The sequence below is a fragment of the Syngnathoides biaculeatus genome, chromosome 2, assembly GCF_019802595.1.
Source record: "Syngnathoides biaculeatus isolate LvHL_M chromosome 2, ASM1980259v1, whole genome shotgun sequence".
In the NCBI taxonomy this organism is placed as follows: domain Eukaryota; kingdom Metazoa; phylum Chordata; class Actinopteri; order Syngnathiformes; family Syngnathidae; genus Syngnathoides; species Syngnathoides biaculeatus.
Window position 1 is genome coordinate 24,636,360 of NC_084641.1, and position 12,798 is coordinate 24,649,157.

The 12,798-nt window shown below is 45.7% G+C and overlaps 1 protein-coding gene across 1 annotated transcript; it reads right to left on the bottom strand.

Annotated features, from left to right (window-relative positions):
- Nucleotides 1-334: 334 nt before the first annotated feature.
- LOC133512752 (dual specificity protein phosphatase 7-like) lies at nucleotides 335-6,660 on the bottom strand. Its single transcript, XM_061842702.1, has 3 exons — nucleotides 3,947-6,660; nucleotides 2,968-3,396; nucleotides 335-834 (listed from the first exon to the last, which is right to left on the bottom strand). Exons 1-3 carry the CDS (start codon nucleotides 4,314-4,316, stop codon nucleotides 524-526), a joined length of 1,110 nt encoding a protein of 369 aa, XP_061698686.1. The 5' UTR covers nucleotides 4,317-6,660; the 3' UTR covers nucleotides 335-523.
- Between the last annotated feature and the right edge of the window lie 6,138 nt (nucleotides 6,661-12,798).

The following is a 12,798-nucleotide window of genomic DNA, read 5'->3' on the forward strand; positions in this document are numbered from 1 at the left end:
CAGTCGCCATTTTGGAAGCTTGTGGGACACGGCTAAGGGGGCGGAGCTTAAGATCGCCATCGGAAAGGTCCATTACATTAGTGGGAGATTCTGACTTATGATTCTTGACCCGCTGGCTTCTGCAGTGGTTTGTCTCAATCACACAAGAGCTAAACAGTCACCAGAATTAAGAAGTTGGATGGAAATTCAAGGCCGGATGACTGTAATAGCTTATTTTTCCCTCAATGCAAAACATTCCTCATGACAAAGAGTCTATTAAGACCACCGAAGCAAAGTCATTACTATAATAATGCAATGACAGCTATTTATAAAAAAAAAAGAAAAAGAATAAAGAACCAGTCAAAGAGTAGTTTCAATAAAAAAAACAAAAACAAAACATGAACATGACCAAGTATTAATGTCACATACTGATTAACACATTTCTCCTTGAGTTACATAATAAGGCATCAGACAAGGACTCAAATATGGCTTTCAGGAAGCTGAGAAGCTAAAAGAACCAGCGCCGCCACCGTTCAGGAGAACCTCATGTGGAGTCCAGCGTGTCCAGCTGAAAGACGTTGTGATTGGTCGGCGTGGTGAAGAAGAGCTGCTGTTCGCCGGCGGAGCGGTTGTCGCAGGGACTGTGCAGGCCCAGCGTCCGCTCAAAGTCCAACAACTGGCCCATGAAGTTAAAGTTTGGGGAAATGTTGGACTTCTTTCGCTTGACGAAGTCGTAGGCGTCGTTGAGCGACAGGTTGAGTCTCTGCATCAAGTAAGCCACGGTGACGGTGACGGAGCGGCTGATGCCGGCCAGGCAGTGGACCAGGATGCCGCACTGCTTGGACCGAGCCTCATCTGGTAGAGGAAGAAGAAAACCGGCCAGGGTCAACAAATTTTCCACAATCCTGAGACTTTTTATGAATATTCTCATTCGTCGATATGACTCAAGTAGACAAAAACGATCCGCCCGGTTGGCACAATTACACCATTATAACCCTGCTATGGAGGACAGAAGAAGCTTAAGACTTATTCTGGGAATCCGTTTCTATGAAGAAAAAAAAAGAAAAAAACATGTAATAAATATCCGGTTGGTTCCAGACTAACTTGTGACCCTGTAATCAGACGCAGCACCGAGAGTGGAAGTGGCACTTCCTTCCTGGTTCTCTACCCCTGAACCGCTCCTGAAACCGACAAAACAAGCTGCGGCTTTCGAGAGCTGTCGAGGTTAGGAGGCGTCGCCAGAATCTCGAACGACGTGCTCCCCCCCCGAAAAAATCATTATTTAAAATAATTAACAGCAGTTGGCAGCCTGGCCGTGTGGTCGCAGCGTAAAATGCAACTTACGGAGGAATCCACAAAACCACTTTCGCTTCTATATGCAATTAATATCAAACGCGGGTGCAACAAGTTGTTCAACATGCCTGGAAAAAATGGCACACTAAAAAAAATAATTAAGAATAATTTTTAGAAAATAGTGGAAAAAGACAGCACACGCTGATCTTGAGGCTTCGAGATGAACTTCAATCGTTAGGAAAATTAGTTCATCAGTTCATTGTTGTTATTGTAATCTGTATTCCAAATATTGTTTTTTTTTTAAAGAAATGGGCTCATCTCAATCTTCAATGTTCAAATTTCTACTTTACTCCTGACCCAAGTTAGTCAAAATCATTTTCACAACCTGTTTTACTGCTTGATGGTTATCTTGAGACAAATGTCAAAACAAACATGTACCGTAATGAACAGTCGCCACAAGACGAGGATGGCATCTTTCTATCTATCCATCCATCCACCCATTTTCTTTGCCGCTTATCCTCACGAGTGCTGGAGCCTCTCCCACCCGTCAACGGGCAGGAGGAGAGGTACACCCTGAACTAGTTGCCAGCCAATCGCAGGGCACATAGAGACAAACAACCGCACTCACAATCACACCCAGGGGCAATTTAGAGTGTCCAATTAATGTTGCATGTTTTTGGGGATTTAGGAGGAAACCCACGCAGGCATGGGGAGAACGTGCAAACTCCACACTGGTGGGGCCGGGATTGAACCCGGGACCTCAGAACTGTGAGGCCAACGCTTTACCAGCTGAGTCACCCTGTCACCTCTTTCTATCTAAATTTTAATAATTTACTGCTATTATTGCACGACGATCTTGCCGTGGACAACAACAATCTGTCTCGATGGCTATCCTACAATTTGCTGTACCAAAGAAAAAACAAAAAACAATCCAGTTCAAATACTACTTCTGCATAAAATGAAACTATTAACCGTTATTGGATTGGCTTTGTTTTACTTTTAAAAAATAAAAATCAAAGACCACTGGAGATATCTCAAGTACCGTAATTCCCGGTCTACAGAGCGCACCTGGTTATAAGCCTCACCCAGTACATTTGTAAAGGAAATACTATTTGGTACACACATACGCCGCAGCTGTGGAAAAGCTGCAAGTGGCAACATTGAATCACGAGATATTTAAAAAGAAAGACGGTAAACAGAGTTTAACGCTAGCCCCGCGCTAACAAGGCCCGTTAAAAAAAACATACTGGAAAAATCATTGAGACAGGCAGTAAAACGCAAGCTTTGCGCTAACAGGGCCGGACCGGTAAAAGTCACTTCCTCTGCACATATATTCCACCGGTCTCACTCTGACCTTTTCCCCTGGAGTGCCCCCTTGCGGCCGTTAGAAAGAATGCACAAATTAGCCACATCACCGCATAAACCGCAGGGTTGAAAAGGTGCGACAAAAAGTCACGGCTTAAAGGCCGGATATTACAGTATAATAACCATAAAACTTTACGATGATGGTCCTCGAGCAGATCCTACATCCAGTGTATACCCTGGATTCAATTAAAACAATTTATGCCAGGTATAAAACCGGTTATTAGAAGTTATGTTTTCACTGACTATGTATTATTAAAAATACTGAAATTTATCTACTGGAATACACACTACAAACACTCACCAAGACTTTTTTTTTTAATGCAGACTTACCTATAAATGATATCGCCTCTGGGAAGAACTGGGACAGATTTTGACTCCAGTGGTCCGAAATGGGGATCTGTTTATACCTGAAGCGTCCGTCGTGCTCGAACATGTTGGGGAGGTTGGGCGTGACGTTCAGGATGTACTTGATGTTGTACTGGCCCAGCACATCGAGATTGGTCGAGTCTTTGGCACAGCCCAGGTACAGGTACGGAAGGATCTGGACCGGGAAGGCGGGCTGGTTGCCCGGGAGGGGGCTCTCCTCCGACTCTGTGGCACTGCTGGGTTCTCGGTCATATTCCCCGTCCGAACAATCTGAGCTTATCCGCAAATTGCCGAAACCCAGAAAGGAGAGAGGAGGAGAGGAGCTGGGACAGGAGCCGTCGAGGAGCGTCTCACAGCGTTCTGGGGATTCGGTGTGGAATTTTACAAAGCCACCTGGAAGACAGCCAAAGCAATACACAGATTATGGAAAAATTAAAAAAAATAAAAACCTGCTTCCTTCACGGTTTATCGAATCAAGAAACTCCGGTATATGAATTTAGTGTATTTTCCAGTGAAATGGGAGTGAAGTGGCGTATTGCACAAGTAGATCCGGTTCCCTCCTCGCAAACCATTCATGAAAACGCGTGCCTGCCCTCGCACAGCAAAACACAGCGTAGCCATTTTGGAATTTTAATTGACAATCTCACGGCACACGAGAAACTTTGGAGCCTGCAAAACACGCACGCACCCAAAAACACTTCGCTATTTTGGAAGCACCGCAGGCAATTGACGTTACTTGGAAAAACCAAAGTCGCCTTTTTGAAAAGTTTCAAAGCTCCAAGATAACTTTTTTTGTTTTTTTTTTTTTTGCGCGCGGTTGACGTCTGACACAATGAGCACCGAACAAATGAGCCGTCGTGTTTAATGACTTGTTACTGCTACTTTTCGTTGGATTTCAGATTGCTGTAAGTAAGCGTGGGGTAAACCTTTTACGGACGCGTACCTTCCAGGTAGTACGCTTTGCAGCCATCCTCCCAGAGTTTTTGAAGAAGCAAGCCCAACACGGACGACGGCGTTCCGCTGTCCGGCCAGCTGACGGTGCTCTCGTCGTACAGGATCACCGTGTCCGTCTGCCACCGCCGCGCGAAGTTCTCTTTGTCCTCGTGGTTGGGGATGATGGTCCGAATGGGAATGTTGCCCTTCTTGAACCTGCGGAGCATCAGGCCCGGGATGGCGACGCTGATGGCGCCCTCGATGTGAGACGACTCGTAGAGTTCGTGCGCGCGGCAGTCGAGCAGCAGCACAGAAGCGCCGCCGGACTCCAACTCCACTTGCAGCCATTCCACGCTCTTACTCGGCCTCACGCCAGTCATGTCGCGCTTGGTGTCGAGCTCGGGTCGCAATGCTGGCGTGCCCTTCTACGTGCATGCGGCCGCTCACTACATTTTACCCGCAAAGAGGAGCCGCGCGGCGGCCACCGGCGTTCGGCTTGCGGAGAGCTTTTCCCCCCTTTTTCCGCTTCGCCCTTCCCATCAAGCGGGGAGAGCGAGCCTTCCAGCGGCGAGGCGATTTCAGCCTTGAAACGCGTCTCGTTGTTTTCAAGGAAAACACACACAAAAAAAAGGGAAAGAAAAGTGTTTCTCAACTACAGCGCCTCCGCATCGTACCGCACTCGCGTTTTGTCATTCCGATGCATGACAGAGGAGCGGAGCGACCCCGGAGGGGCGGAGTTTGCCTCAACGTAGCAGGAAGAAGTTTGCTCACAAGCACTCGTTTCTTCATCACTTCCAACTATCCATCCAGCCATTATTCTTCACCGCTTATCCTCACGAGGGTCGCGGCGAGTGCTGGAGCCTATCCCAGCTGTCAACGGGCAGGAAGCGGTGAACACCCTGAACTGGTCGCCAACCAATCGCAGGGCACATAGAGACAGACATCAGTCGCACTAACAATCACACCTACGGGCAATTTAGAGTGTCCAATCCATTTTTTGGGGGGATGTGAGAGGAAACCGAATGCCCGGAGAAAACCCACACAGACCTCAGAACTGTGAGGCGACTGTACTGTATTTTATCCTTATTCACTTCGCATGCGAGCATGTGAAGTGCACGTTGTGCAAACAATCCCGCACATTCGCATTTTGGGTTTGAAACTTCAAAATCTCATGTCCTGGTTCCAGTCTTGACACGTGACTTTTCATAACTTTAAGCAAAGTACACATCCATCCATCCATCCATCCATAATCTATTCCCGGTTGTCCTGCCCCCTCCAACTTCAGCTAATTTGCAATACATTGAAAGTGATGACTTCAAAATGAATAATGAATCAATATAATGGTCTGAAAAATTAAATGTGCTGAAGCATTCTAGATTTAAAAAAAAAATACAAAGCAATGAAGAGTAATACACACCAGTTCAGTAACCTGATATTATACAGTCATCAACGTTTATTATCATGGCCTCCGAACATTACCTACAAGTCCACTCAAGCTCACAAAATGAGGCACCAGCATTTCTTTGCCAAAAATGATTTTTTTTGGTCACAATTTTCTTTATGGTAATAATTCCTTGGTGTCAGAGGGGCGTGGCCACTGTCCTGGCTGGTGACACCTGTCACCGCTCACAGCTGTTTCACATTGGGACTTAATTAGATGGTTTATTTAAGTTGGAGTTTTGGTCACTGGCATTTGCCAGTTCGTTGTGCCCTGAGTTAGTGAGTTGCATTCAATGACAGTAGGAATCTCCACCACTGCAAATAGTGTAGTGTTGCGCTATCCTCGTCACAGTGTTTCTGTGCCACCTCGTTTAGTTAGTTTATGTTCCACAGTGAAGTCCTAGTTCATAGTTTGTCTCCTAGTCATCAGACCTCTCGCTTCGGGTTTTTGGATCCTGCCTTTGCTTAGTGTTTTTGTACCTCTGCCTTCTTGGACTGCTTCCACCGTGTACGACCTCAGCTTTGAATTAAAATTACGCCGAACATCATGTCCTCGTCTTGGAGTCCTGAATTTGGGTTCAGCCTTGCACCAGAGGTTCGTGACAGAACGGACTGGCGAATACCATCTAATTATAGTCCCAATGTGTGTGACAGGTGTCACCAACCAGGGCAGTGGCCACGCCCCTCTTGGCTGTGGTCCAGCCTGGCTCATGACACTTGGTAGTTTTGATCACTGCCTTTCATCTGGGCAATAACTGTAACTTGCTGCTGGAAGTATAACTCAAAAAATCATATTCTTGACACCCATCTCCAGTTGTCCCATACGCTGGTGGCAAACTCAAGGCCTGGGGGCCAGAGTCGGTCCACTGCATGATTTTCCATGGCCCGCGAAGGCATATCATGTTCATCAACTTCCATGATTTTTGTTAAAATTTTTGCCAAAATCATAAATGATCACAATGAGATATTGCAAGTATTTTGTGCTCCCAAACAACAATCGTTGAAAAAACAATATCGACCTTGATCTCTGACTCGGAAACTAGTTCATAAATTTCATGTGCAGATATGATGAGGCGGTTAAAGATTTTTATAGTTTCACAGTCATAACGGCCCTCTGAGGGACACCGTAACTACAATGTGGCCTGCGCTAAAAATGACGTTGACAGCCCTCAACTAATGGATCCTGTGGTGCGACTGTGTTCTTTTACTAGCCTGCCTTGATTTGGAACGCCTGGCTTTCAGGATGCGCTGCCCCGTTTTTGCCAGAGTGCTGCCGAGCATTGTTTTCTGGAGTCATTAATAAAACAAATTGCATTGCAAAATACACCTTGTTTTCTTTATGTCAAACACGACACATCAGCCCCTCCAAGTCCGAGACTATGGTCCTCAGTCGGAAAAGGGTGGCGTGCCCTCTCCAGGTCGGGGATGAGATCCTTCCCCAAGTGGAAGAGTTCAAGTATCTTGGGGTCTTGTTCACGAGTGAGGGAAGAATGCAGTGGGAGATCGACAGGCGGTCTGCAATGATGTGGACTTTGTATCGGTCCGTTGTGGTAAAGAGGGAGCTAAGTCGAAAGGTGAAGGTCTCAATTTACCACTCGATCGACGTTCCTACCCTCACCTATGGGCATGAGCCGTGGGTCGTGACTGAAAGAACAAGACCGAAATTAGTTTTCGCCGCGGGGTGTCTGGGCTCTCCCTTAGAGATAAGGCGAGAAGCTCGGCCATCCACAAGGGGTTCAGTGTCGAGCCGCTGCTCCTCCGCATTGAGAGGAGCCAGATGAGGTGGCTGGGGCATCTGATTCGGATGCCTCCCGGACACATCCCTGGTGAGGTGTTCCGGGGATGTCCCACCGGAAAGAGACCCCGGGGACGACCCAGGACACATTGGAGAGACTATGTCTCTCGGCTAGCTTGGGAACCCCTCGGGATCCCTCCGGAAGAGCTGGAAAAAGTGGCTGGGGAAAAGTACGAGTCCTCGCTAAATAACACTTGATTATAGTACTTTATAATCTTCATTTGTCGGGCCGGAATAAAGAGGTCCAAAAAGAGTGTTACAGGGGCGCTGACACTTTTCTGGACCTACACGTTTACGGTCTGTAACCAAGTTCATAACTAATTTTGCTCGCTTATCGAATCAATTTTTCCAATTTAAATGATTTGAAACGCTATTAATCTGTTTCAGCTCCCCTGAAAATGTGCTTTCCTTAAAAGTGTGAACATTAGTGTGAATGCTTTGTTTGTTTATTGTTATGGGATTGGTTAACAACCAGTCCGGGGTGTACCCAGTGCCGGGCTGAAGCGGCATTACAAGTAGTGGCGTGACTAGTTTAACTACATTTCTCTGTAGCGTGGTCCTAATGACACGTTTTGAACATTAAATACTATTATGGTATTATAATAGCACTTTCAGCAGGTGTGTAACAATTCATTCATTATATCAACACATCAATTTACAGGCTAAACCTGCATTGATCTGTCTGTAGCTAGTGAGTTGGAAAATGTGCGCTTTATACTCTATGTACCAAACCACTAGTTAGCCTTTCACACGAAAAAAAAAATAGATAATTTAAAACAGGGGTGTCAAACTCATTTTTGTCGCGGGCCACATTGTAGGTACGGTTTCCCTTGAAGGGCCAATATGACTGTGAAATCATAAAACTCTTTCACTGCCTAATCATGTTTTCACGTGGAATTTATTAAGTATTTTTGTTATCAGAAATCAAGGCAATGAGTTTTTCAACTGTTTTTGATGTTTGGCAACACAAAAATGCTTGCAATATCTCAATGTTACCATTTAGGATATGAAAATTGGATATTTTGGTCCAGATATGAGCAAAAATCACACAAGTTGATACAAATGATTTGCCTTCGCGGGCCACATAAAATCATGCGGCGGGCCAGATCTTCCCCCGGGGCCTTAAGTTGGACACCTGTGATCGAAAGGGTAATCTGTCAATTGTATTGATAGAAGGTAATTATGCATTGGATTTATAAATGGCAGACTTTATTTGGGTATATGCGTGTGCTTAACATAAAAAAAAAAACAAGAAAAAGATGTTTAGCATTACCCAATTAAGTTTTTCATGTTGTGACATCAGAGGGGACCATAGGAATATTCCTCTCGTCTGACAAGGAAATCACATCTTTCACCTGCACTGTCCAGTACTCGGGTATTTGTTTTAGGTATGGCCTGATTAACGGTGGATAAGCTGGAAAGCATTGGCCCCACAGTTCTGAGGTGCCTGGTTCAATCCCGGCCACCCCTGGGTGGAGTTTGCATGTTCTCCCCGTGCCTGCGTGGGTTTTCTCCGGGCACTCCGGTTTCCTACCACATCCCAAAATCATGCGACATTAATTGGACACTCTAAATTGCCCGTGGGTGTGATTGTGAGTGCGGTTCTTTGTCTCGATGTGCTCTGCGATTGGCTGGCAACCAGTTCAGGGTGTACTCTGCCTCCTGCCCATTGACAGCTGGGATAGGCTCCAGCACTCCCTGTGACCCTCGTGATGATAAGTGTGGTGAAGAAAATGGATGGATGGATGGATGTATGATCCTTACTTAGTCCCTGTATTTTCAGGCATTAGAAAACAATTTTTATTTTAAGCATGTGTGCATGTGCAGGGTGTACACACGTGCATGTTCTTCCAATATGTCACGAACCTACGGTACAGGGCTGGACCCAAATGCAGGACTCCGAGACGCGAGCATGATGTTAGGCCAGGTTTATTCAAGGAACAGGGTCATACACGGTGTAAGCAGTCCGAGAAGGCAGAGGCACAAAACGATAAGCAAAGGCAGGATCCGGAAACATGAAGCGAGGTCTGATCACTAGGAGACAAACTAGGAAACCTGAACTAGGACTTGACTATGACTATGAAACATAAACTAAAATGGGACTAAACTGTGGTGCCACAGAAACGCTGTGACGAGGATAACTCAACACGATACTATTCCCAGTGGTGGAAATTCCTACTGTCAGTGAATACAACTCACTAACGCAAGGCAACGAACTGGCAAATGCCAGTGTCAAAAACTCCAACTTAAATGCCAGTCTAATTACAGTCCCAATGTGAAACAGCTGTGAGCGGTGACAGGTGTCGCCGCCAAGAGCGGTGGCGTGGCCACACCCCTCTTGGCAGGGGCCAAGTCGTGCTCATGACACAAGATGTGGCTCTCCCACAAAACCTTTGACCCCAGCCCGGCTCCTCCAATGAAATTGGTCTAGAACTGGCACTGAGACAACATGGTATGACAGCAGGAATCACACAGTTGTTTTTTTCCCCTTTGTGTGGGGTGTTTCATTTAAAAAAAACATGCTACGATGTTAAACACTGGTGTGTATCTTCTACTTTAGCTTAACTGTACAAGAGTTCGCAGGAGCCAGGACTAGGTAGTTGGGGAGGGGTTCTAGTGGTTGCTTGGGGCCTGCTTGCCCTGTGCTCAGGTAACGAGTCTTTACACTTTGGAGGTCTCAGACGGGAAGGGTTCTCGGGGCTCCTGCAGCTTCTTGGTGCAGGGGTTCAGGTCTATCCTTAATTGGTTTCTCTGTCCCGAGGGCCGCAGCCTGTTTTGACGACAGAATGGGCTGAGCACCTTGCTGTATTGGCAAGAGGTCAACTGGCTGATCTCAGTCCAATACATCAGGAACCATCGCGACTCACTACACTCTTCTGTGTTGTTTGCAGCATTGGCACTCATTTGTTCTTCATAGGTGAAGAGAGCAAAGCAAAGCAAAGCAAATTAATTTGTATATCGCATTTCATACAAGATGTAACTCAATGTGCTTTACACGATTAAAGGCATTTCAAAACAAAGAGATAAAACATTTAAAATGGGATGAAAACAATAAAAATGACAAACTAAATATTAAAAAAAAAAAGAGCGTTAAAACTGTATACAGTGCAAGTAATATAATTAAAAAGTGGATATATTCTAAAAAGCATGAGAAAAAAAGAGTTTTCAACCTTGATTTAAAAACATTCCCACTTGGGGCTGAGCTCACCTCTTTTGGCAACTTATTGCATTTGTGTGCAGCATAATAGCTCTGGACTCTGCGCTCCACTATTTGACCTGAGTCAGTCGATCTCAGAGCTCTACTGGGTTTATATTCCGGAAGCATTTCTTTCATGTAGTCAGGACTTAAATCATTTAGTGATTTATAGATCAGTCGCCGAACTTTAAAATCTATTCTAAAGATGACTGGAAGTCAGTGCAGGGACTTTAGGATTGGAGTTATATGCTCTGACCGCTTAGTTTTGGTCAGAACGCGAGCTGCATAAATTCTGAATGAGCAGCAACTGTTTAATACTCTTTTTGGGGAGTCCATTCAGAAGACCATTACAGTAGTCAAGTTTGCTTGAGATAAAAGCATGGATGATCTTTTCCTGGTCTGCTTGACACATACAAGACTTCACTCAAAATATGTTCTTCAGATGGTAGAAGCCAGTTTTTGTGACTCATTTGATATGATTGTTGAAAAGTCAGGTCGCATTCAATCAGAACACCAAGGTTTCGGACTTGGTCTTTGGTTTTTCAAGATAGACAGTCCAGGGGTTTACTAACAGCAATTCTCTTTTCTTGATTGGCAAAAACAATTGTCAGTTTTGTTGTGATTTAGTTGAAGAAAATTTTGGCTCATCCAGTTATTTATCGGATTTAGACAGTGGCACGATACCTCAATTGAACTGTAGTCATCTGGAGATAATAATTGAGATTATAATTGCGTGTCATCTGCATAGCTATGGTCGTCAAAATTAAAGTTTTGAAGAATTTGACCCGAGGGTAGCATGTACAGGCTGAACAGGAGAGGTCCAAGAACTGACCCTGGAGAGACCCCATAGGTCACTGCCATTCGCTGAGACCGAGCACCTCCAATGGTCATAAAGTAGAGAGGACACGGAAAGGTCAACACATCATTCTCAGAAAAAAAATCTTAGCCTTACACCATGACTATTGATCAAAATGCAGATACAATGAAAAGAATGTGTCAACAGGGCTGCCAGAATTTTACTCTGACAACTGATATTCAAAAAAATGGATAACAAAAAAATTAGGAAACATAGGCCGATAGATGAGTCAGAAGAGACAGCAACTTTGTAAATAATTGGTACTCAAAGAAATTTGTAGGGATATGGCCATCGGAGATGTTCTAACAGAACTGGACAAAAGTAGAAAAAACAGACTTAAGGCTTTTCTTCAAAGTGTTTGCATATCGCACACAAATACATTTTAAGTATATCAAAGATACTCCCCCCATCCCATAATGTCGCGCCCAGTCATCTACATCATGTCGCATAACATTTCCATTGTTAACTAAAGATGTATGCAATCACGCAAGAGGGCTCGTTGGCGAACGAGGAGGAATAAGAGGGCGAAGTAAGGGCCAGCGAGATGCGTGCGGATCAGGGGAGGCAAGCAGGCAGCTCATCTGTTCCCACACGTGAGTGGGGTGGGTGGGGTGGGGGGGGGGGCAGATGTGCAGAGTGTCAGGATTAACACAGAATGAGGAATACAGCAAAACCTGCATATATGCACACACTCCAACCGCCCGACGCCCGCTGGAACGAGCGCGTCGCTTTCACGGCCCACCACCGCTTGGATATCCGCACCTGCCTCCAACACCCGAGCACCGTGTGCTAAACACACTGTGCTTGTGGCTCTGCGTGCTCGCCCACATAATCGTTGTTCTAGATGAACTCTCACAGAGTAGCTGTGAAGGGATTCTTCGCGACAAGCATCCAAGCGGTTGCCTTTCATAGCCATGACGACGCATGGTGGGGAAAGTAGCAGTGAGGTGGTTATGTGGTTGACCTGTGACCGATTTGAAGCGCGACCTCCTTGTCAGTCACTTCTGTCGCACGTAACCGGCGCAGTTACCGTACGTATGAATTTTTCATCTACATGAATTCAAGATTAACGCTAGCTGGGGGCACTCGCAGGATAGCGAGGGTCACCTGACTGCTCCACTTCAGTTACATAATGGCCTCCGAAACGTGACCCGCACGATCACTCCCTCGGTTGTGCGAGAGAGGAGGCGTCCTTGACTCACAGCGGTCCAGGTTTTGCGTGTCAAGGACGGCATCTGAGGGCTTTCGTGCAAAGACCCCGCCAGCGCTCCAGTCATGTGCCCCGTGCACGGTGGGGAGCTTGCAGGGATGAGACAGATGGGAGCAGAGTTGCGCTTCCCTACAACTGAAGACTTCTTTTCAGCACTTATTTATCCTGGCACAGGTTACGACGCATACAAAAATATATTTAATATCGCAGTTGTTGGGCACTTGATGATTGAATGTTAACATTTCAAGTAGGCCGAGTGTGCAAGATCTGATGTGTGCTTCCGTGCCGTACATGCAGCAAATCACAGTAACTGCATGGCTGCTGATTATTTTTTTTTTTTTTTGCGATCCCGGCGTTTATCTCAC